Source organism: Ambystoma mexicanum, chromosome 11 (assembly GCF_040938575.1).
Source record: "Ambystoma mexicanum isolate Mex_15411 chromosome 11, UKY_AmexF1_1, whole genome shotgun sequence".
Lineage (NCBI taxonomy): Eukaryota > Metazoa > Chordata > Amphibia > Caudata > Ambystomatidae > Ambystoma > Ambystoma mexicanum.
In genome coordinates this window covers 987,494,709-987,517,486 of record NC_090934.1, presented here as the reverse complement: position 1 = coordinate 987,517,486, position 22,778 = coordinate 987,494,709, and the positions used below count along the sequence as shown (strand labels likewise).

The 22,778-nt window shown below is 44.9% G+C and overlaps 1 protein-coding gene across 1 annotated transcript in view; it reads left to right on the top strand.

Moving 5' to 3' along the window:
• The window catches only part of LOC138505094 (uncharacterized), a 717,078-nt gene extending 695,806 nt beyond the window's left edge, over positions 1-21,272 (top strand). Inside the window, exons 63-64 of the mRNA XM_069625408.1 lie at positions 12,321-12,456; positions 18,011-21,272. Coding sequence (XP_069481509.1) covers positions 12,321-12,456; positions 18,011-18,163 — 289 coding nt within the window. The 3' untranslated portion in view covers positions 18,164-21,272. The remainder of the gene's footprint in view (positions 1-12,320; positions 12,457-18,010) is intronic.
• The last annotated feature ends 1,506 nt before the right edge of the window (positions 21,273-22,778 follow it).

Genomic DNA, 22,778 nt, shown 5'->3' with positions numbered 1-22,778 from the left:
GACCCCCTGACAAAGTTCCCGGGGCACGGGTCAATCGTTATTTCAGAGATATTAGTGAGAGCCTTTGGCCAAGCTTGGCGCTCGATGCCATCATGCATAGTGTCCCACTCGTCCTGTTCACCTGCCGATGTGACATTCAGAACCAAGTTTGTTAGCATGTATGTTGTCATAGTGCTCATGCCAGAGATAGTGTGCAGTTCCCAGAGACTTGCTTCAACATTAATGCCTGCGGGCTTCGGCGCTATAAAAATAAACAAATAAATAAATAAAAAATAAAATAACATTGGTAAATTGTGCCCCATTAAAACGGCTGCTTGCATTTTCTAATTGTGCTAACTTTTGAACATTTAATGGGCATTGATAGCCATTCCTCGCTGCAACAACAGAATGATCACCCCCCACACATGGCCTTCTAAATCTCTACCCCTCATTGTGAAAACCAAAGCTCCTGTTAGGCTAGATGAATAGCTGCACCATTTCAACAATTGGGGAAATGAGAGGTTATCTGGAATCCTGAAAAGGCTAAAGACAGCTTAACAGTCTCTAGAAGAGCACCCATTATGTGCCCCATTAAATATTCTTTGGTCGGTGCTGGGTTGCTGCAGTAGTAAGGCCCGGGAAATCGCTGGCCTTCAGAGTACATGAAAGGTAATATTGGGACAGTGCGCACGTCCAATCAAAATCTTGGAGCATGTCAATGCTTGGGATTCTGAACCTGCTGGAACATATGTTTAGTTTGTTTGTTTATGTTTAGGAAACTTAATAAAGCGCACGTACACCCGAGGGCATCTTGGCCCTGACGTGAGGTTGGAGAACAGTAATATAATCACGACGAGGACCTGTATTAAAAAAGAGTTGTTTTAAGAAGTCGGTGGAAGGTGAGATGGTCTGCAGTAGCACGAAGAGCAAAGGGAAGATCATTCCAAGAACGTGCAGCCACCACAAAAAAGGCACGTCCACCCTTGCACGACAGACGGTAGCGAGGGACAGCTACTAGAAGCGCAGATTGAGATCTCAACGAGTGGGTTGGGATGTAGTGAACGTATTTGGCCTGAAGATACTCAGCACCCATGCCATAGAAGGCACAGTGCACCAGGCACATGGATTTAAACAGGATCCGGCTGGCCACAGGAAGCCAGTGCAATTTCCTCAGTAGAGGTGAAAGATGGGATCCAAAAGAGGGGTGAAGTATAGAGCGGACAGCCGCATTTTGCAATAATTGCAGCGTGTTTATCAGATAACATGGTTGGGCCAAATAGAGGGAGCTGCAATAGTCAAGGGAACTAAGGACCAGCGCAGCGACCACAGGTGCCTGATATTTGGCAGGAATGAAGGGCAGGACTTTCTGTAAAACGCAGAGTTTGAAATGCCCGGACCTACATACGCTAGCCACCTGGTCATCAAGGACAAGAGAAGCAGAGATTTTTACGCCCAGGTTCCAGGCTGATTGGACCGGAAGGGGGAGAGGGTCCAAACTCGACGGTCAAAATTGTGAGGTCCAGAAAAGTTGGGGAGATGAAGTACCCACAACCAGGACCTCGGTCTTACTGCCGTTGAGCTTCAGCCAGTTTCTCATCATCCAACGCCCCAGATCCTCCAGACAGTTTCTCAGCCAAGCCGCAGTGTCGGCGTGTGTGCGGTCAAGGCAAACGAGGATCTGAGTATCATCTGCATAGGAATAGTAGCAGAACCCATGCGCCTGAAAAAGAAGCAAAAGAGGTTGGATATAGACATTGAAAAGGATAGGGGAGAGTGCAGAGCCCTGGGGAACACCACAAAGGAGTGAAACCATGGCTGAACAAAAAGGTGGAAGAGAAATAGACTGGGACCGGCCAGACAGAAAAGTTGTGAACCAGTCCAGAAACGGGCCAGAGAGACGAGAGAGCAGGACGGAGTGATCAACCGCGTTGAAAGCAGCCAACAGATCTAAAAGGAGGACTGCCCCGACACCACCCTCATCTACCAGGTGGAACAAATTGACGAGTACTGAGTTCAGGACAGAGTCGGTGCCCCTACCCAGTCGGAACCCAGATTGGAATGAGTCAAAGAAGTGAGAGGACTCAAGACAATTAGACAGGAAGGGGGAAACCAGTGCTTGCATAGGCTTCATAAGTAAGGGAAGAAGTGAAATAGGGCGGTAGTTGGACAGTACATCGGGATCAAGACGGGGCTTTTTAAGAAGTGGAACCACCAGAGCATGCTTGAGTGAGTGGGGAATTTCTCCACTAGAAAAGGAGATATTGACAGTGGTGGTAATATGCCCGATCAAATCGACAGATATTGCCTTTAATAGAGAAAGGGGTATAGCATTGTCAGGGGATGCAGATTTCAGTTTGGAAATAGCCAGCAGTACATCAGAATTAGAAAGCTGGGGGAAGGAGGACCAGGATGCAGTAGCCAGAGGACTCACAGTGGCAACTGTAGCGTCAGTAAGAAAGGGCACGCCGTCCTTTAGGTGGTCGCGAATAAGCAAGATTTTTTCCATAAAGAATACTGAAAGGGAGTCACATAAACCCTGCGATGGAGGGACCAGGGCCCTACTATTCTCAGACGAGGAAAGAGATTGAACAAGATCGAAGAGGGCCTTAGGTTTGTTATGGGCTAATTGTACTTTATGGCTGTAATAAGATTTCTTAGCAGTAGTAAGAACCTTGTGATAGACCGAGAGAGAGCAACAAAAAATGTCTTTAGCAGTGTAGGAGTAGTTGAGACGCCACTTTCTCTCTGTCTGCCTGCAGTGAAGTTTAAGTGCTCTAAGCTCTTCGGAGAACCAAGGTTCAGGGGTACTTTTTTTCTGCTTACATAATTTGACAGGAGCCAACAAGTCGGCAGTAGCCAGAAAAGCGGCCTCAAGTACAGGTAAGGAGCAGTCCCCAGGAAAACCGCATTTAGCTAGCAGGGCGGTAGTCAGGTCAGAGCTGGATACTCTGATCGAACTGCGTTTAAACAACGCACATACCCTTCCAGTAGAAGTGTCATTGTTTATCACATGTGTGATCAGGAAACAATAAGGTCCCACTTCAAAGTCAGTTTCACAGTAACTGGGGAAGCTACCATATGTACACCTGCAAGTAGGGGAGTTGTAAGATCAGTCTCCTTTGGGAGGGTTGCACTGGTTGTTATGTCGCGTTCCTTAGTTTCACCCACACCGTGTTATGCCACTGAGCCAGCAGCTTGAACATTCTCCCTAGTTTTAAAAGTGTAAAGCATTGGTACAATATTGAATCACGTTACGCATGTGAAAAGGCTTAGGTCCTTTGATTTAATCTGTGTATACTATCACAGTGTGACTGGTGGAAGTAATAGGGACGGTGGAAGTTAGAAGTAGAAACCATGTTTAGGTAATCATCAGAAAACCAGTTAGGGAGGGCCTTGCATCCTTGTGAAACTTGTCCATAATGACTCTTAGCTGACCCGGGGGCGGAGGGGGGGTAAATAGTAATACTGTTCTCCGCAATACTCTGAGAAAGTCCCACAGTTACCCTCTTGCCAAACAACCACTCTACTGTTCCACAACCATAACAAAGTTTCATGTCTGCTGATCTTACCATGTCCATCCTGCTGGCAGTTTTATGAGTTCCTTTAAAGTGAACTCTTGGTTCTTGTACCATAGTCATAATGCATTTGCTTGTAATTTCCTATTTAGTCACCTCAATGGCCAATAATGCAAACAGAATACTTGCAGTGAGTAAAAGGCGGAGCGTCCTTAGGAGCCTCTGTCCTCCCGCGTGTATCGGGGGGGGGGTAGTGATGCTCCCTAACAGCAGTGTTCACGGTCAGCCCAACCTGGTAGAGACTCTTGCCACGTGGTGCTGGGGCCAGTCTATACGTTCATGTACCCCGAGTGGCCAGACTCCGGTGAGCGACACTCTTCTTCTGGGTCTTTCTGCAGTAATTCCTTCAAATGTGAATGGATAGATCTGACACATTTCATTTGTTTCTAGCAATTGTTAAATATAATATCAGTTAGGTGAATGTGGAGGCGCGGTCCAGCCGGTCAACTCTCCGGTCAGAAAATGTCCCTGCTGTTCCGCTATCCTCTACTTCTATCCGATCAGTTCGTATCACTACTGTTTGGCATGATGTGGCTAAGGCCATATCAGTCTCCTTGGTTCCTATAGCAGACAAGTATGCATTGTTTCTAAGTAATATATATACTATCTGGAAAACAGTACAGTATATTGCATCCTCAAAATTTAAATGCTAAAACATGAATAAGTAAATGCATAGATCAGAAATTAGCACCAGAACCAGTGTTAGGGGGATGGGCCAGAACAAGGCTGCATGATGATGAATGCATGTATTATGTTCCTCATTTCATGACTCACAACCTCTCCTTTCTTGGGTCGCATTACTACCATATGATATGTCATTTATAAGGTGCTTAATACCCAGAGGATTCTAAGCGTGGACCTGGGGATCAAACCTGTGTTATTCTATGTTGTCTTGTTTCTAAGGCCAGCACGTTGCCCCTGAGCTATCCTCCCGAGACTAGAAGATTGTTCCTTTTGTCTGTGTGAAAAATGTGGCTAGGTCAGTCATTCCCAATCCCATCAAAAGTCAGTCCTCACAATGTATCTATCGATAGTTATTATTTTTTGATCTTAAAGCAATACTGATGGTATCTTTTTAATGCTGGTATACAGATATGTTTCTTATTTTTTTCATTACGGGTTGCATTGGCTTTTATATTTCTATATCAATAATTTCAGGATATATTGTCCATGAATTCAAACTTTATTTGATGATTTGTAGAGATTGTGAGATTTCACGCCTTAGTGTAGAGCATACAATTCCTCTATTGAATGTTATTGAACATATTTCTATTAGGGGGCGATTGTGACATTTTTGTCATTAATTGGATTTATATACCATTTCTGGTTTTGTATCATAAATAGTAAAATGTTTGTATACAGATAACTCAATTATTTGCACAGCACCTTAGCACTTTAAGCTTTTACATTGCACGAATGTGCACTTCTTCATTTAAGTCCTATTTCTATGGGAACTAGGGTTTGGTAGTGACGCATAAAAATAAGAGAAAGTCCTTTAATGATGTATTGCTACTTTAAATTGCAATAGACCTGATCTGGCCTTTACCAGCATAAGAGACATCAAGCAACTCCCGGCCCCTATCTGGCTCTGATACCTGTTGCTAAGTAAAGTATGGGCATGACATAAGCCCACCTGCCACGAGGAAGGAGGGTTGGAGCCCGTCCCGTCTGAAAGTACCTTATCTACGATGCTCGGAGACGCTGACTACTTTAGACACCAGGGTAATGCTGAGTGCATATGCTGAAGCAATTTCAGCTTACATGGAGTCTGTTTCACACCCACGAGAAGAGAAGCAACCAGCAGCAGTGCCCTTGAATCAGCTGCTTTTCCTCATATTCGCTGTGGAAAACCTTGTACGATGCACATAAAATGGCCGCCGACCCACATTGTTGTCACCGCTCTGTCTGCCTAGCAGCGCTCTATCCATCGAACCGAGTAATTTGATTGGGCTCCCCAAGCTATTTGGTTGTTCCGGGTGAAATTGAAGGTGTTAGCCAGCCTGATCTGCAGAAAGCAAGGCTCAAAAGGCTGAACGCCTGTCTGTGGCCTCATTTTGTGGCAAACCTACCACGAGGTAGGAGGGCTGGAGCCTGTCCCGTCTGAAACCACCTTATCTATGACGCTCAGAGACACCGACTATGTTAGACACAAGGGTAATGCTGAGTGCTTATGCTGAAGCACTTTCAGCTTACCTGGAGTCTCTCTGTCATCCCCACGAGAGGAGAAGCATCCCGCAGCAGCACCCTTGAATGAGCTGCTTTTCCTCATATTCGCTACGGAAAACCTTTTGCGATGCACATAAGATGGCCGCCGACCCGCATTGTTGTCACGTTGCCTAGCAACGCTCTATCCATCGAGCCGAGTAATTTCATTGGGCTCCCCAAGCTATTTGGTAGTTCCGGCTGAACTGGAAGGCATTAGCCAGCTTGATCTGCCGAAGGCCTGGCTCAAAAGGCTGATCGCCTCACTGTGGCCTGTCCGTGGAAGTCAGTGCCGTGGCCACCCCCCAACTTCTACACTAAATTGAGTAAACATAACACGGAGTCTATCATGCTCCGCTTGCCGCAGCAAATACTGTTTGAGAGACAGGTCCTTAGACATTCATGCTACTGAACTATATCCTGAAAGCATTCGAACCTAGCCACCTCCTAAGAAAGTTATTACAGGACTTCTGTACATTCCCTTCTTGAGTTTAGTGTGCCGCGCCTACTTATCGATCACACCAGAGGAGTATGAAAATTGAATACATAACACTGTTCGCTTAATTATTTACCAGACCGTCACTCGCTACCTGCTGCAACATATCTTGATGCACAGGGCCCTATTTTCCCACTCTTACTGATGCGGCCACTACAAGCGGTTCGCAGACATTAAGTACACCACCACTATACTGCAATCTTCATAGTGGTTGGCATGCTGCCTTCGGCGTTCTGTACTTCACTGATACTTGAACTGTATTTTATACTGTGACCTGTCCTTGATATTGTGACCTGTGACCTAGACTTGCCTGGCTCCACATAGTCTTATCACAATTTCCTATGTATGAGTACATGGCCCTCAACATATGGCGGCATTACCCATATTGACGGCATGTACAACCTAATTAACCAGGATTACTGTGTTACCTTATGCATCTTACTGCCCACAATGCACAACAAAATCTATATTACTTCCCAGCAGCTATCCCAACCATAGTACCTTGCTATCATAACCTTTTAACCTTGCTGTCTGCATAATGGGGTGCGCAAATACTTTTTTGTCAGCTATGTGATAAGTTACGCTACAACACAACAGCGGACTGCCACTGTCTTTTCAATGTTTGCACTAACTGAAATGCTATGAATCTAAGCTACTAGAAATTGTGCTCTGCCCCATCTCAGTGTGGCCTTGCAAATGATTTTTACGCTGCTCACCAGTATGTTGCAACCGGTAGCCTTGTTAACTTGCATCTGAAAACAGTTGTTACTCTGACTTTAGTCTTAATGCCTGCATGCTGCTCTCAACCGTGTAACACAAACTAACCACACGTTGTGCATAGCCCACCCTATAGCCCCTACTGGCTAGACACCGCTCGCAGCCCTTTGCGCAAATGGTCGCTCCTAGCCTTACCTAACTAGTTAACCCTACAGCGTCCGCCCACTAGCACATTTGACAAGTTAACTTGTATGTTACGCACTACTGTGAAAAAAGGCTCTACGTTGGTCCGAACTAGTTCTTAAAAGACTCTCGGACTCACATAGCCAACCAAAACAACAGCCGGCCAGGTCCTCTACCAACCTACTTACCAAAATACCCAACCTCTAGTCAAATGTATGTGACTCCACATTACTCAAGTCCAAAGCCCTACTCTACTATACTACTCTCCAACTTTAGTACCCAATATAGTTGGGTCATGCCAAGCCACAGTTTAAAACTAGCACTATCTGCGCTCATCAGCGTCCTTTTAATCATGGCTTTAGCATCTTCCACACCCAAGACTACACAGCTGTCTACACCCTCTTGTCAAATACTGCATATGACTATCTGTCAGTCGTTCTCACTGAATAACAATACAGCCACCTTTGTCCGCACCTGCAACCAGGGGAACAATAGACTTAGAGACAGGACAAAAAGTGACTTGCCACATCAAAATTATAAGCTAGCATCCCATCCAGGGAACAACTTAAACCTAACTAGCACCATTGACACCAATCTAGCTGCTGAAATCACAAATACCTACAAGACCCAAATTAAAATAAATAATTCAATAAAACATAGGCCCAAATGTGCCACAAACACAACTAAATGTAAACCTGCTAACGACAAAGCTGGCAACCTCGCCTCACAAATCAAAGGTGCCTTAATTAATGCGAGATCAATCCCAACACATGCCCTGGACATATCTGATCTTATTAAAACAAATGACCTCAACTTTTTTGCCATAACAGAAACCTGGCTGCACCCGGCAGCAGGCCCAGCACTAGCTCTTGACTTACCGGACAGCTATGCAATTATTAGAAAGGACAGAACTAACGCATGGCCTTCATCTCCAAATCCAATCTCAACATCAGAGAAATTCCTAACTTCCCTTTCACTTCGGGAGAACTCTTGTCCACTAAAATCACGATCTCTGCCACAACCTCACTAAACCTACACCTTAGCTATAGGCTACCAGGTCCCATCACCTCTTTCGACAGGGATATTGCCATCGTCCTTGGAGACTGCAATCTAGGTCTCCACGACAGCGCGGATACTCAAGCCTCGACACTAGCCAATACCATTGAAACACAAGGTTTCACTTTACGATCTTCTGGCGCAACCCATGACAAAGGTCGAACGCACGACTGGCTCGCTGACAACAATTGCACCATCCACATCTCTAACAATGATCACTGTCCGTGGTCAGACCACAACACCATACTATTCCAAATCAGCACTAATACACCCATCAACCCGCCAAAGCCAATGGCACCTGCCACTCAAGCTCATAACATGCGTAACATTACACCAGAAAACATTCTCCAGAGGATCTCTCGGCTCACTACACATGCTGCAGAGTCTCTGGTTTCTACCTATAATCAAGTGATGGAAACAACCTTAAATTCAGTGGCCCCACTGGGTAATTGAAAAGCTAAACCTAAAGCTCATCTTAACCAGTGGTTCACCCCTGAACATAAAGATTTACGCAGCAAAAAAAGAAATGCAGAAAATAACTGGAGGCAAAAAGCAATGCGTACAACCTGCACATAGAAAATGGCAACTATAGCCCTAAAGAATTAGGTGCCCCTTCTCAGACCCCTGACTTATGCATCAAAGACCGAGCCTGGTGTGAAAACATTCAAAAGGCCCACTTTGACTTCCACGCTGTCCATTCCCCTATGCACAGAGTTTCTTTCGTGTCCTATGCCCGTATGCTGTTGTGCGAGGGTTGCTGCTTGTACTGCCTTGCTTTCCTTTCCAATATGTTGTCTTACCAAAAAGAAAATGGGCCTCATTACGAGTTCAGCGGTGTCTTGGCACGGCTACCACCGAACTCGATACCGGCACCCGCAAATGGGCCATAACCGGTAATTGCCCATTCGCAGGTATCCGTGTGGGTGGGCTCCCGATCCCCATTCTGCCCCGTAGGGCAGAATGGCTGTGGGGAGCATGGTTGCATCGGCACCGTTAATAACGGTGCCGGTGCAATCACAAGTTCTGCTCGCGGGTGCTGCTCTGCACGCCAGGTCTGGTAATGTGGCGCTACAGTAACAACAGTGCCAGTAGCACTACCAGCGCCGTTGTCACTGTACCGCTACATTTGTAATGAGGCCCAATATGTTTGATGTACATGCAGCAACATATATTACATGTTTTACGGTTCACAGCACTGTGCGTGCCACAGGGGTTACTATAGAAAATACTTGCGTCATGAGGGAAATGTTCTTCCTGCCACTGTAAGGTGCTTGGCATTGCTGCATAACACCAAGACACCTTATGCTTCCGTAATATTGCATACTGCAGCACCGGTGCAATTATTTTACAAAGTTTAGGGGTCCTTACTACATTGTACTGACGTTCAGGTCTTTGCATTTTCCAGTACTTACTTTGGCAGTTCGTTCTTTCTTCCCCTTTAAAGTAGCAGTGCGGTAAGATTGGTGAAGGCAGACGTCCCTTCGGTTGTTGATGCATTCCGTTATGGTGTACTCCCTATGCCTTTGTCCTGTTTGCTTCACAAGTGCACAATTTGCAAATCTACTCTTTTTTCCCTGCCAATGTCTGCACATGGTGCTGTTTGTTTATGTTATTTGCGTTTGGTGATTGGCACCACTGTGTAAGAGAGCACGTGCCTTACTCAGGCGGTTGGATGCCACACGATGTCTGCAAAAGAGATGTATAGTCTGCAACTGCTGTCCGCATTAACATGGTGCCAGCAGTTGCAGTATGTTGCACAGTTCTTTTTTACACAGTAAGGTTATCCTGCTAAAAACCAATGAAATTAACTGGCAAAAAACATTGCTAAAGGGACGTTATCGTTGGAAAAACGTTGCTACAGGGATGTTATGGTTACAGGTAAAACCGAAAAACCTCAGAAATTCGCCAGTTATGGTAAGCTAAGCAACCATAACTCGCGCCACCATGGTGCGCTGCTAAGACTAACACCCATAACATCAAAGATGACATCACAAATGTCATTTATGACATCACTGATGATATCACATGTACATTTACCTTTCATGAAGAGCCTCCACAAGGCATTTTCAATATAATGTTGGCAGGAAACTATCAGAGGTCATTGGGAAAACTCTTATGAGATACATAATTCATTACACAATGCATTGCTATGAACACCATTGCAGTCTAGAGTTCTATACAGTATACAAAACAAATCACGCAGAAACATAGTCATTGTCTGCAGCATGCACCATAGAGGTACAATAATCAACTTTTTGCATGTTGGATAGTAAAATGATGAATGCTTTAGTGTCAGAGTTTTGCATACTGTGACACGGACCTAGCTAGAACTGTGAATGTTAGCATGCGCCACACTTAGTTGGAATCCTCAACCTAGCCTGCGTCACACCTAGATAGAACTGTCAATGTTAGCATGCGCCACACTTAGTTGGAATCCTCAACCTAGCCTGCGTCACACCTAGATAGAACTGTGAATGTTTGCATATGCCACACTTAGTTGGAATCCTCAACCTAGCCTGCGTCACACCTAGATAGAACTGTGAATGTTGGCATGTGCCACACTTAGTTGGAATCCTCAACCTAGCCTGCGTCACACCTGGATCGAACTGTGAATGTTGGCATGTGCCACACTTAGTTGAAATCCTCGACCTAGCCTGCGTCGCACCTAGATAGAACTGTGAATGTTGGCATGTGCCACACTTAGTTGGAATCCTCAACCTAGCCTGCGTCACACCTGGATAGAACTGTGAATGTTGGCATGTGCCACACTTAGTTGAAATCCTCGACCTAGCCTGTGTCACACCTAGATAGAACTATGAATGTTAACATGTGCCACACTTAGTTGGATTCCTCGACCTAGCCTGTGTCGCACCTAGATAGAACTATGAATGTTAACATGTGCCACACTTAGTTGGATTCCTCAACCTAGCCTGTGTCGCATCTAGACAGAATTGTAAATGTAAGCATGTGCACACATAGAGGGAATTTTTAAACCTAGCAGGCGCCACATCTAGATGGAATTGTACATATTAGCATATGCAGCACTTAGATGGAGTCCTCAACCTATCCTGCATCGCACTTGGATAGAAAGGTAATTCAATGAATGATATACTACTCTTCTGCCAAGCCTGGACCAAGCATGCAAGCATGAATCAATAACCAACCCACTAACAACTTCACTCCTCTGCATACACCCCTCAAACTCGGACCAAACACAACCACAAGCCTTAACGCAGCAAACCTCACAGACTTCACTACATTGCAACAACAAAACAAATCACACATAGATTTGCACAACAGCACACTATGACTACCGACCGTAAAACACCCCAAGCCCAGCCAACGGACCCACCAGGCTGAGGCCGCCAACAGCACATCACTGCTCTCTTGCACTTTTCCAGCTCATTCCCACTAACCTACCCCCCCTCTCCCTTTTTCAGGGCCACCAGAGCGCCAGGGGACCACTCCGGTGGTGATAGTGCGCGGTACAAATATCATTTAACATTAACATTAACACGTGTAATAAGTAGCTAATAACGCCTCACTTACTACATACTTGTACTACTACACACAAAACATAAAGAGACCACAACGCACACAAATAAGCCCATATACAGGGAGGCAAAAAAACTGCAGTATTACCAGAAAGGGTTCATAACCGAACTGGTTATCTTCATGGCCACAAATGATTGCTGTGTTACAGGCTCGCTTCTTCCCTTATGTATATGTATCATATGCTGGGACTGACCCCTTATGAAAGTAGTGTAGGAACATATGAAAAGGGTAAGGTCTACAAACATAGTACCTTTTGAATGCTTACTTCCTGACTGTCAGTGAAGAAAACCACCTACCCTACATATGTCAGTGACCAAAAAAAGAGGGAGCCAGACATGTCATGTCATCAGTGATGTCATCAATGACATTTGTGATGTCATCTTTGATGTTATGGGTGTTAGTGCTACTGCTTAAAGCATGGTTATAAGATCAGTACCACACCACAGTATATTTCTGTTAAGGACATTAATGGAGCTGAATGTACTACTAATAGATATGGCCCCAAAAGTAATGTCACTGGTTGTATCAGTAATGTACAATTTGTATCATCTTTCTAGTGCTGGCGTTGGGAGGACCGGCACGTTCATCGCCATTGATCGCCTAATCTACCAAATGGAAGCTGAGAAATCCATCGATATATTTGCCGTAGTACACAATCTCAGAATGCATCGCACATTGATGGTGCAAACCGGGGTAAGACTGACACCTATGTTTTCAAGGACAAGATGAATGGTATCATGGAAAGCTCCATTCCATGATTGAAATGCAAACATTATGTTCACCTTACCAGCTAATGCAAGTGTTGCGCTTATACAACTCTATTTTTTAATTTGTTAGGATCACTCCTTTTAAACTATTTTGATTGGGTTTCGTGAATATTTGTATATTTGTGTAGCATGCGGTGACCTGAGGGCTTTCTGGCACTGAGCTAGAATACTGCAATATCGACTATTGCTTTAAAGAAATCCTGTGTTTTTCAAAGGGATTCAGTGGTTATACCGAGAATGTTTCTCTAGGAGAGAGAGTAAGGGGCCAGGGTAAAAAGGGAATAAGCACTCATCCCGTTCATACTAAAAGTGGCCACCATTAGCAAGAGAAGATTTTTGCTGGATCAGAAAGGCCCGGATGGATCCCTACAGGATTGTTTCTATGAAGTCGTGAACTGGCCTGGTAAAAGGAACCTTGTATGTTGCAGGACGACCGACAAGTGAAGATCCCATAGTACACAGGAGATTTGTTCAAACCCTGAAATGCCTGGGGATTTAAGGGTGACAGCCTTGTAGATGATGCAGCAGGATTTGAATGTGACATGCACTTGCATCAGAAGGCATCACAGTTCAGTGAGGGTTGGGGTGATGTGATCAGATCTGTGGAGTCCGCTGATGAGTTGTGCTGCAGCATGTAGGACACAGTTTAAGGAAGCCAGAGTGGTTGTCTGAAGTTATTCTACGAGAGCATTGGCGCCATCCAGGTGGGAGAGGACCAATGGTTTTACAGCAGATCTTAAGTTATTTGCTGAAATAAAGGGCTTGATTTACCCCAGGAGAGAAGTTGGTAACAAGTTGTTTGTGTCTTCCTTGCTCCAAACTCCTTGAAGGAGGGGTGTCTTTTGATGTGGAACTGAGGGACTTTGCACAAGTGGGGACCTGGTGTGTGAATCCCTTGAAGTTCATATAGGAGAGCTAGGTCTGGATGTCAGGGTGTTTGGTATTGTTGGTCAGCATAGGAATTCAGTCTTGGAGAGATTGAACTTCAGGTAAGCACTGGACATCCAGGACTGGATCAATGGAAGGCAGGCCTTGAGTCTGTGGATTTCTTTGATGAGGAAGAGCTACATGTCATCTGTGTATTGGTGGATGTGGAGGTATTGTGTAGTCCGAACGGTTTCGGGTGATTCCACGTAAAGGTTGAAGATCAAGGGATAGAGAATGAATTCTTGTGGGACCCCACAGTTGGTGATCTGTAGGAATCCATTATGACAAATTGGTAGATGGTTAGTAAAGTAGGATTTGAACCAGCTGAGGATGGTCTCCCCGATCCATATGCAGTGATGTAGAAAGTCAACGAGTGGCTGGTGCTCTACTGTGTCGAATGCAAGTGAAAGATTGAGGAGAACCAGGGGTAAGGATAGCCACAGTTGAGGATGATAAGGGTTAATTTTTCACCTTGATGATAGAAGTTTCTCTGCTGCTTCATGGTCTGAAGCCAAATTGGTAGTACTGATGGAGGATGTTGGCATTGATGTGTTGGAGGAGTTGAGTGGCTACTGCTTTCTCAAGGACCTTACCTAAGATGGGAAGATGAGTGATGGGGTGGTACTTGCTATGGTTGTCAAGGTCCAATGTTCGTTTCTTAAGAAGTGTAAGGATCTGTCCAGTTATGACGGTTGAGGGGTAGCTGCCTTGAGCTGTCGATGATGGCCAGGTATGGGCAGTGTCAATCAGTTGGAAGAGTCTTGAATATGGAGGCAGGGAGGATGTTGTCTGAAAATGATGTCGCCTTGAAGGACGCTAGGGTGGCAGTGGGTTCTTTCGTGTTGAGTGTCTTGAAAGCTGCTCAGAAAGGGGTGGTTTTGTGAGATGTGATGCATGGCGTGCTGTTGGCTGTGGAGTTAGTGTCTGTGCTGGTGGATCATGCAGATCCTACTGATGAGGAAATGTGGTGGAGTAGGGTACAGGTGTACCAACCAAAAGCTATATATTAAAAAGCATGCACCTTTCTGTTGATTTGAGGGTTCTTGGGATATGTGGACAGCCTGTAAATGATAAAACTTAATTCCTCCCGCTGATATCTTATGCCTGGTGACTCAAGTTAGTTTGGCTTCCTGACCACAATTCAAATGGTGATTGATCACAATTAACTTTTATTATTCTTTGCAGTTAATCAGTATTACTTTTGATATGTGATAATTCCCTTTGTAGTTACATTTCTTCCCCCAAAAAGATTTCTCTGTAATACTTCTCAATAACAGGACAAGTGGTGGTCATGTGAGAGTTTGTGTTAAATATCTGTGGTGTTGCATAGGTTTGACATTTTACAGTATTGACACAACATGAAAAGTATCTGTTGTTTACAGTTAGAAGCAGGTTTCCCATAATGTTATGTTTTGTTTTGGTAAGTTGATTTAAACCGCACACCGCTGCCATTTTCATAGTCTCCAGGCATGGACGTAGCTCTGCAAATAAAAGTGGGTAGGGTTGGTTATTGAGGGAGAGGGGGATAGGATAGATGTTGTGCTCATCTGTCGATGTGTGCAGAACCAGGAGCAACTGGCATCTCTGTGTGTGAGCTTTCTGTATGTGGTTTCTTTTGGGCACTGGTCTTGTTGTGTCTGGAAGGATGGCTTCCAGTGTTTGGCTTGTTTTTGTCTAAGGTGGTTGGGTTTGTAACTTGATTAGATAGATCTGCATGTTTTGGTAGCCCCCTGGGTGTGTGTTGTAGTTGAGGAGTGTGAGTTGTGCTGGAGAGAAGAAATTGTTAGTGGGTTTTGGGTGATCTCTGGTTATTTGGAGTTATGTTATTGTTTTCCATTTTAGATTTAACTCTTGTTTTCCTTGTTATCAATTTATGGTTTGTAGAAGCAGGGATTGTGTGGGTTGGGCAGTCCATTCATGGAGTGGTTGTTAAATGGCTGATCAGGGTTTTCTCAGCGAATTGAATAACCAGGTTTTTAGACTTTTCACGAAAGTGAGGAGGTCTTCTGTCGTTCCTCAGAATTGTCTTTTCTCGTAGTGTCTTGTTTCTATTTTGAGGTTTTGCTGGATCTTAAATCTCTCCTCGGCCGGTATTGGGTCATTTTTGTATGGATGAATTCTGCTTCCTTGTCCGTTTAGGGATTTCTAGGCAATGCAGAGGGCTTTGAAGTTGATGCGGTTCTTAACTGGTAGCCAATGTAGACGTTTAGGGCCCGTGTGATGTAGTCTTTTCATCTTAGGAGTAGTATGGCTGCAGTAGTTTGGAAGCGTAGTTTTTTGGGGAGGTGTTCGGGCATTCCCAGGTATAGGCTATTTGTCGTAGTCTATACTTGATAATACCAAGGAGATGATTGCGACGATTCTGTGTGCGAAGTTGAGGGAAGGGATGATCCCTTTTATTGATCAGAGGTAGAAGCATTTTTAGCTATTGCATTGACGTGTGGTTCCAAGGTTAGGCCGTTGCCTTTGAGGATTTCCAGATTTTTGTATCACTGTCGTTATTTGCGGTTGGGTTCCCACGGTCAGGGCAATGTGTCCATTGAAGAACCTGGGCCAATATTTCTCTCTGAATAGCTGTTCCAGATGTCAATTTCACCTGTACTATAGCATCATGGGGTGCATAATCTGAGATACATTTTGCAGGGAGAAGCCATTAGTATATATTGATGCTTGCTGGTTATTTGATTTTGGTACTTATTTGGAAGGAAAACATTTTCAGGAAGTCCTTACATTGGGCCTCATTACGAGGTTGGCGGAATGGGTTTATCGGCACTGGTAATGGTGCCGGTGCCGGTAAACCCATTCCGCCCTATTACGAGGTTCCCTTGCGGGACCCGCACAGAACGTCTAGTCAAACAAGACGTCCTTTGCGGGTCGGACCAAGGAGCTAATAACGGACCCGTTATTAGCTCCATCCCCATTCCCATTGAGCCTATGGGGGCTCAAATGGGAATGGGGATTGGTTTTGTGAATGAGGAATTACCGGGCCCTCCAAGGTTGAAATGACCCGGTAATTCCTCATTCACAGACCTGGACACCATGGCTACCTCCAAACTAGTAATGAGGCCGAAAGTATTTGAATCAAAGGAATGTACCCCCATTGGCATTTGCAGATTAGCATTGGCCAATGCAGTACCTCCCTATCCATTCACCTGGTTATGCATCTCCGTGGTCATTTCTGCATAAATATGGTGATTTGGAGCTATATCAGGAGATGAAAGTTTTGATAATGTGGAGGTTCGCCTGAAAATGGCCAAGTGGCAGAATCCTTGCCCACTTCCATAGCAGATGCATACATAAATTGTGCCTGTAATACTGCAGCAGCTCTATTCGTACTATTGTTAAAAGATTGTGTGTTCGGGCATGTGTACACTTTTGTCGGTAAGTATGTCCCGGCAGAAAAGCAGACCGGAGTTATCCATGGAAATGAGGTGACTGCAGGTCAGGATAACGCCACTCTGCCAGCTCCGGGCTGTCCTCTTGCAAATCATTGGCATCAGGTGTTCGTCGGATGCAATTAAAGTTACCAAAGAACTCCCGGGATGCCCTTCTTCATTAAATGGCTAGAATAATGACGTTCCAGTGACGTGCAGTCATCTGGTCACACAATAGCAGAACTCTAGAAGAATCCAGTCTCCCACCTGTAGTGGTCTTTTATTGGGTTTATGTAAAGAAATAATAAATACCCAGATAGTCCGGTCTAGAAATCCCAATTTTCGAGGTGCGTTATGATACTTATGCAATCACATTTGTGCCAGTGCAAATGTAGTGCATTCTTCATTGTGCTGTATTTGCCATGCTACCAGTTTGAATACTCTTCACACATACAACAATGTGTCATAACACGACCGCAAGGTTGTATACTTTTTATTCAACTAAATAAAAACGAAGTGTGAAGAAGCTACACATTCTAAGCTTTGGAGGTCTCAGCGACATCCTGATCTGGCGGATTAGGACATTTGGGGGCGTGGCTTCTTCGCTGCGGAATGTTTCAGCCCAGCACACTTTCCACGGTTCTACTTTTGGCGCGGCCTTTTGGCTGTGGCCAGTCAGGAGCAGGATCCTACTGGCGCTGGTCAATTTCGGCGCGATAAAGTAAATGGAGTGGTTAGTCTGACAATAGATACAGTGCACTCTCTGTTTAAAGCACATCTTCATTTTCTGAGTGTGCATCTGTTGCCATCCCACCCACTTCCTTTCATTGTGCCGAAACTTAACAGGCTCCTGTGCCCAACTGGCTGTGGCCAACACCGTGCCAAAAGGAGAAGTCCAGCAAACGCGCCGCGCCGAAACATCACGTAGCGAAGAAGGCGCACCTAAAGAGGGTGTACCCTGTATACCTTTTAATTAAACTAAATGAAAAAGAAAAGTGAAGAAGTTATAAATGATGAGCTTTTGATGTTTCAAAGAATTCTTCATCTGGCTGGAGGGTAAATATCAGCCAGGGCATCTATATTTCCCCTGGGAAAGCTCTTGGATGGCCTTCATCTGGTGCAATGAATGCAGGAATTGTCCATGAAATGAGCTGATCTTTTTTTCTGTTATCCCTCTAGGCTCAGTATATCTTCTTGCACCAGTGTGTTTTGGACATGATTAAAGCACAAAAGCAATCAGAAGAAGACACCATCTATGAAAACTCAGAGGCTGTGTCAATCTATGAAAATATAACGGTGCATGCAGACTCCAGGAGGACGAAGGACAAGTGACCTGCCCCGGGATAAAAAATATCCTTCCTAAAGCAGTCTTATTGCCCTTTGAACAGCCACTCACACTGTCCATCGATGAAAAATGATCGCCACGTTCAGACTCCAGGTGGATGGTGTCTATCTGGCCAGCCATAAAATGAAGGCACCCAGCCGTGCCTACTGAATACTTGATGACAGTGGCCAACTATGGAAGTATGTCGCTTTGAAACACAATGTCCTGATGTATAAGCGTCTTACAAATGCACAATAAATAAATAAATAAACATCCAGACTACAGCCCGGCAGGGGAAGGCTGACTGTCCTGCCACAAGGTGGCGGTGCCCCTCCTAAGACTGTTTTGCCGCCCTGCTCTTTTCTGCTTGAATGATACCTCTGTGCTCAAGCACAGAATAGGGAAATGCACCGCTGCATGTTTTTTTTTTCCTGTCCCTTCTTTAATTAAAATGTCGCATTTGTTTTATTTAATGTCCTTATGATCAATTGTATAAAATGCACGAATGAGCATTTTCTTTTAACCTTATTAATATAAATGTAATTGAAGGGGTTTTTAGGTCTGCCCAGGCTCAGTGTGCCTCATTTAGTAGCAGCGTTTGCTATCCCTTGAGGAAAAATGTTACGCTATTTTGGAAAGCAAAGCATAGATTTTGAAGGAATACATACAGTGTGTACAATTGGTGAATTGATTGTCACAAGTCTTCATCCATACAGCCATTCTAAAATTGTCCCCGGAAAAGGACAGTATGGCACTGATTCGCCAACATGTCCAACATTTAGTGTTGGAAGCTTGCTGTGAAACCTCAGCTCAGTCAATACATCACCCAAAATGTGTACCTTGGCCAGCCTTTTTATACTAATAACCTGGCGAGAGCCAAAAGGATACTCAGGCGAATTATTGTGTGAGCGTTTCAGCAAGTGTTCACCTTGACGTGACTAAACGGTTTGGGAGACACTAACATCCATCCATCCATCGATATAAAAACCTTAGGATGTCTGAATAGGCTGCAAGTATGCACTTTGGCCACTAGATGGCAGCACAATTCAATAAATGGCAGCATGGTTCAAATTAGAAACTTCTGTAGTTGGCAACACAGTGCAGGATCTGCCAGACTGGTGTATGTTATGTCAGGAACAGCACGTACTCACTATTTCTGTAAGCAGTAAATATACCTGCCACCAACCTCATTTACTATTTAAAATCATTTCTGTTCAATGATATGTTTTGTTTACACTTAATGTTGATACCTACGTTTTCAAGTTGAAGTTCATGTTTAATGGAAAGTGTCTCCTGAATACGTGTTACTAGTCAGCATATGGCTGATGTACATGAAGGCCTCTTTAATGTCCAGTGATCTATTTGGTTTTGTGCGGAGGAAAGTTGAAGACATATTTTATCTGCCTCTGTTCTGATGTTAAACAAACATGCAGTTTAGCCACATATGCATTTATCCTTTGACCCCCAAGTGCCACGGAATGTTTGGCGTTTCCCTGAAAACGTCACATTCACAGGACCTGCACTGAATGCGATTGGAACGGAGGCGCGCTCACTCAGGTTCGAGAGCGAAATCCTAATCAAGAAAGAAACCATATCTTTGGCACATTCCTTCCAAGGTCAGATATATATGTGTCCCTTCCAGATGCAGCAGGCCTATTAAGTGCAAGCTTAGGATGTGTGCTTCACTAAAGATCCCGTCATGGTTATTGGCCCACTGTGAACATCTGGATGTCGTCAGAATCGTGACCTCTCACCCTGACACTCGGAGCCCAGTGGCCTCCTCACGATGCATTGATCACGGCGCATGCCACAAAGGTAGCTTTGCATGTAGCTTTGCCCGGGCTGTTTGCTCTAATTTGTAACCTTAGTCAAATAATTCATCTTTCTGTGTTGATATGTTTCTTCCGGTGTCACGTGCTGCCAGTCCGGGGCATATGTTCAGGGAGGAGGGCTGGCAAGACTAAGGCTGCCAGGTTGCCCTTATGACACCGAAGCCGTCTATGTAGAAAAATGCTGCCGGCCCTTCCTAACCCAGGAGTATAGATACCCTGGGCTGCATGCAACCCCTCCTCTGGGTAATGCTCAGTGCGCATGCGCATGCATGGTTACTACCCATCACTGCATTTCAGATGTATGTTTAGGCCTTTATTTCAAAAGGAGCGCATTAATATCCTGGCAGTCAAAGGGTTACGAAATGCGCAAGGGATTTCTCAGAAGGCTACCTGGATAGATGCAGGGGCGCCATACTCCTCGACTTAAAAGAATACTGCCGAGGGCACTTTGAGTGTGTGATGTAACACGGCAACCAACTGCTGCTGTAAGAGGAGAAATCCACAAGTGTGTCAAATACAGCAATAGTACTAGAAACCTAGAAGATAGCTCAGTGGGTTGAGCATCTGCTGGTGAGGTATATGTGAAACTTGCAGTCAAACGTTTGCATCCCGGCAGGACTACCTCGGCCTTGAAACCTTCGTAGGGTGACAACAGTAGGTTAGCGTCTCGTAGTAAAAAAAATCCATGTGATGTACATCATTATGAACCTGAAAAGCCAGCGGAACCGAGTGTTTGGCAATAGGTGCCTTTAGTACAATGCGTATACTGTTGGGATATCTATGAACATTTACAGTAGCTTTGTGCGGGGAAAAATAGGTTCTGTGCAAGATTTCCAAGGCAGTCTTCTGGTTGCCGTTCTCACTATGGCCACTGGGCGTCGCCACTGTCCTGCTTACAGTCGGCTTCCAGCACCTGGCACTGTAGTTTAGCGGGCAGAGATTTGACACATTCACATAATCAAGATGAACAAGGGCTCAAGCATGTCATTCTGACTGTGTAATCAGGACAATATCCCAGGGTGTAGTTGCAAAGAAGTGAGGAGAGAGAGTGCTTCTTTTCTGCAGTGCACATTTAATAAATTATGGGACACTCATACATGTGTAGCGGCAATGCCTTTCTTTACCACTGAAATGATGCTTGTTTTTCATTCCTTGGAGTTGCATGATAAATATGTTTCTTTCAAATTATATTTTGGATATCCGTTGTATCGTTGATGTTCCATAATTTTGTGTTAATGTACTAACTTTTCTTTTCGAGCTAAATAAACGTGAAATGTAAAAGGAACATTTCCTCTTGGAAGTACTGCATGTTTACTTTCATACTGAGTACATATACATAGTCTTACAAAATGGCGGAGAGACAGGGAGAGGAGAGCTATCACCTCCCTGTCCCCACTTCATTTGGCAATGTGCCACATGCTTCCCACAGAGCTGCACTGGCTCAGAGCACTTAATGTGCAGAGCACTTCATTCTTGCAAAAGTGCAGCACACAGTGACCTCCCGGTTGCTAAGCAACTAGGTTGCAAACTGACAATGGGTGCCCTTTGTGTTTAAGCACTTCCGTCACAGTAACTGCTGGTGAATGGGATCATGTTGTGCTGCCACACTTGTTACCCCAGAAACCACTAAGGTAAAAGCCTGGTCACTCTGATCGAGAACCAAGTTTCTTCCTGCTCTCTTATAATGAAATTACTACTGTTTACGAAATCTAATGAAGCAATATGACCCGAGCGGCGGGGGCATTACTGACTCAGGTAATGCCCCCCGCTGCGAGGGTCATATTGCTATTAGTACGGCCCGCAATATATGCATGGCCGGGGCACTAAAAGCAATTTTTTCTGTACCGAAACGCTGCAGCATTTCGAGACAGAAAAAAAAAGAAATGACCAAGAAAATGGCTGCCGGGAAAGGGAAAAAGAAGTCCGTTTTCCCTTTCCATGGCGGCCATCGGGAGCGGACGCGCTGGGAACAGAAATGTTCCCAGCGCGTCCACTCCCCCCCAAAAAAAAGGAGCAGAAGGTAAGTGGGGTTGGGAGCGGGGATGGCCCCGCTCCGAGTCTCCACACTGCTGGAGGCTGCCATCGTCCCCCACCGGGGACACAGGAGCAAGAAGATAAGTGGGTTGGGGAGGGCAGGGAGGAGGGAGGGAAGGGAAAGAGAAAAAAAAAAGCTTACCTGAGTCCCTGGCGGGGGGCGAAGGCAGTCTCTCAGCTGTGGGGAGGCTCGGAGCGGGGATGGCCCCGCTTGGAGCCTCCTCATTGGCTGAGGGGCTGCCATGCCCCCCGCCAATGACAAGGCGGCTGGAACCCCGGCCAAGAATTGAAGGATTCTCGGCTGGGTAAGGACCCGGCGACAGCCAATCAGAATGCGTGTTGCATTCTCCTTGACTCTCGCCAGGTACTAATATGCAATAAAGGAAAATCCACGATGTGTTCATTTTAAATAAACTGTATTATATAGTCAATATGATCTCCTCAAAGAATATAGGATATGGTGAATTACACCATTCATTGGTGCAAATATTTCATTTCGCAATGGGTTTATACAAAGAAAGTGAATTCAGAAAAGTAATAATCTTCAAAAATAAATTGACAAAATACTAATACAAAATAATACATGAAACAGAGGAAGTCTCTGTCTTTCAACTGCATCAAAATTCATCACAGTATGTTAATACAATCACAGTGTAACACTACGCGTTTCGGGGTTCCCTGACCCCTTCTTCAGGTGTGGATGTTGATTGTATTTTTTCACTTTCTTTATGGACAAAGGTCAGTCTTCTGCTTTGAA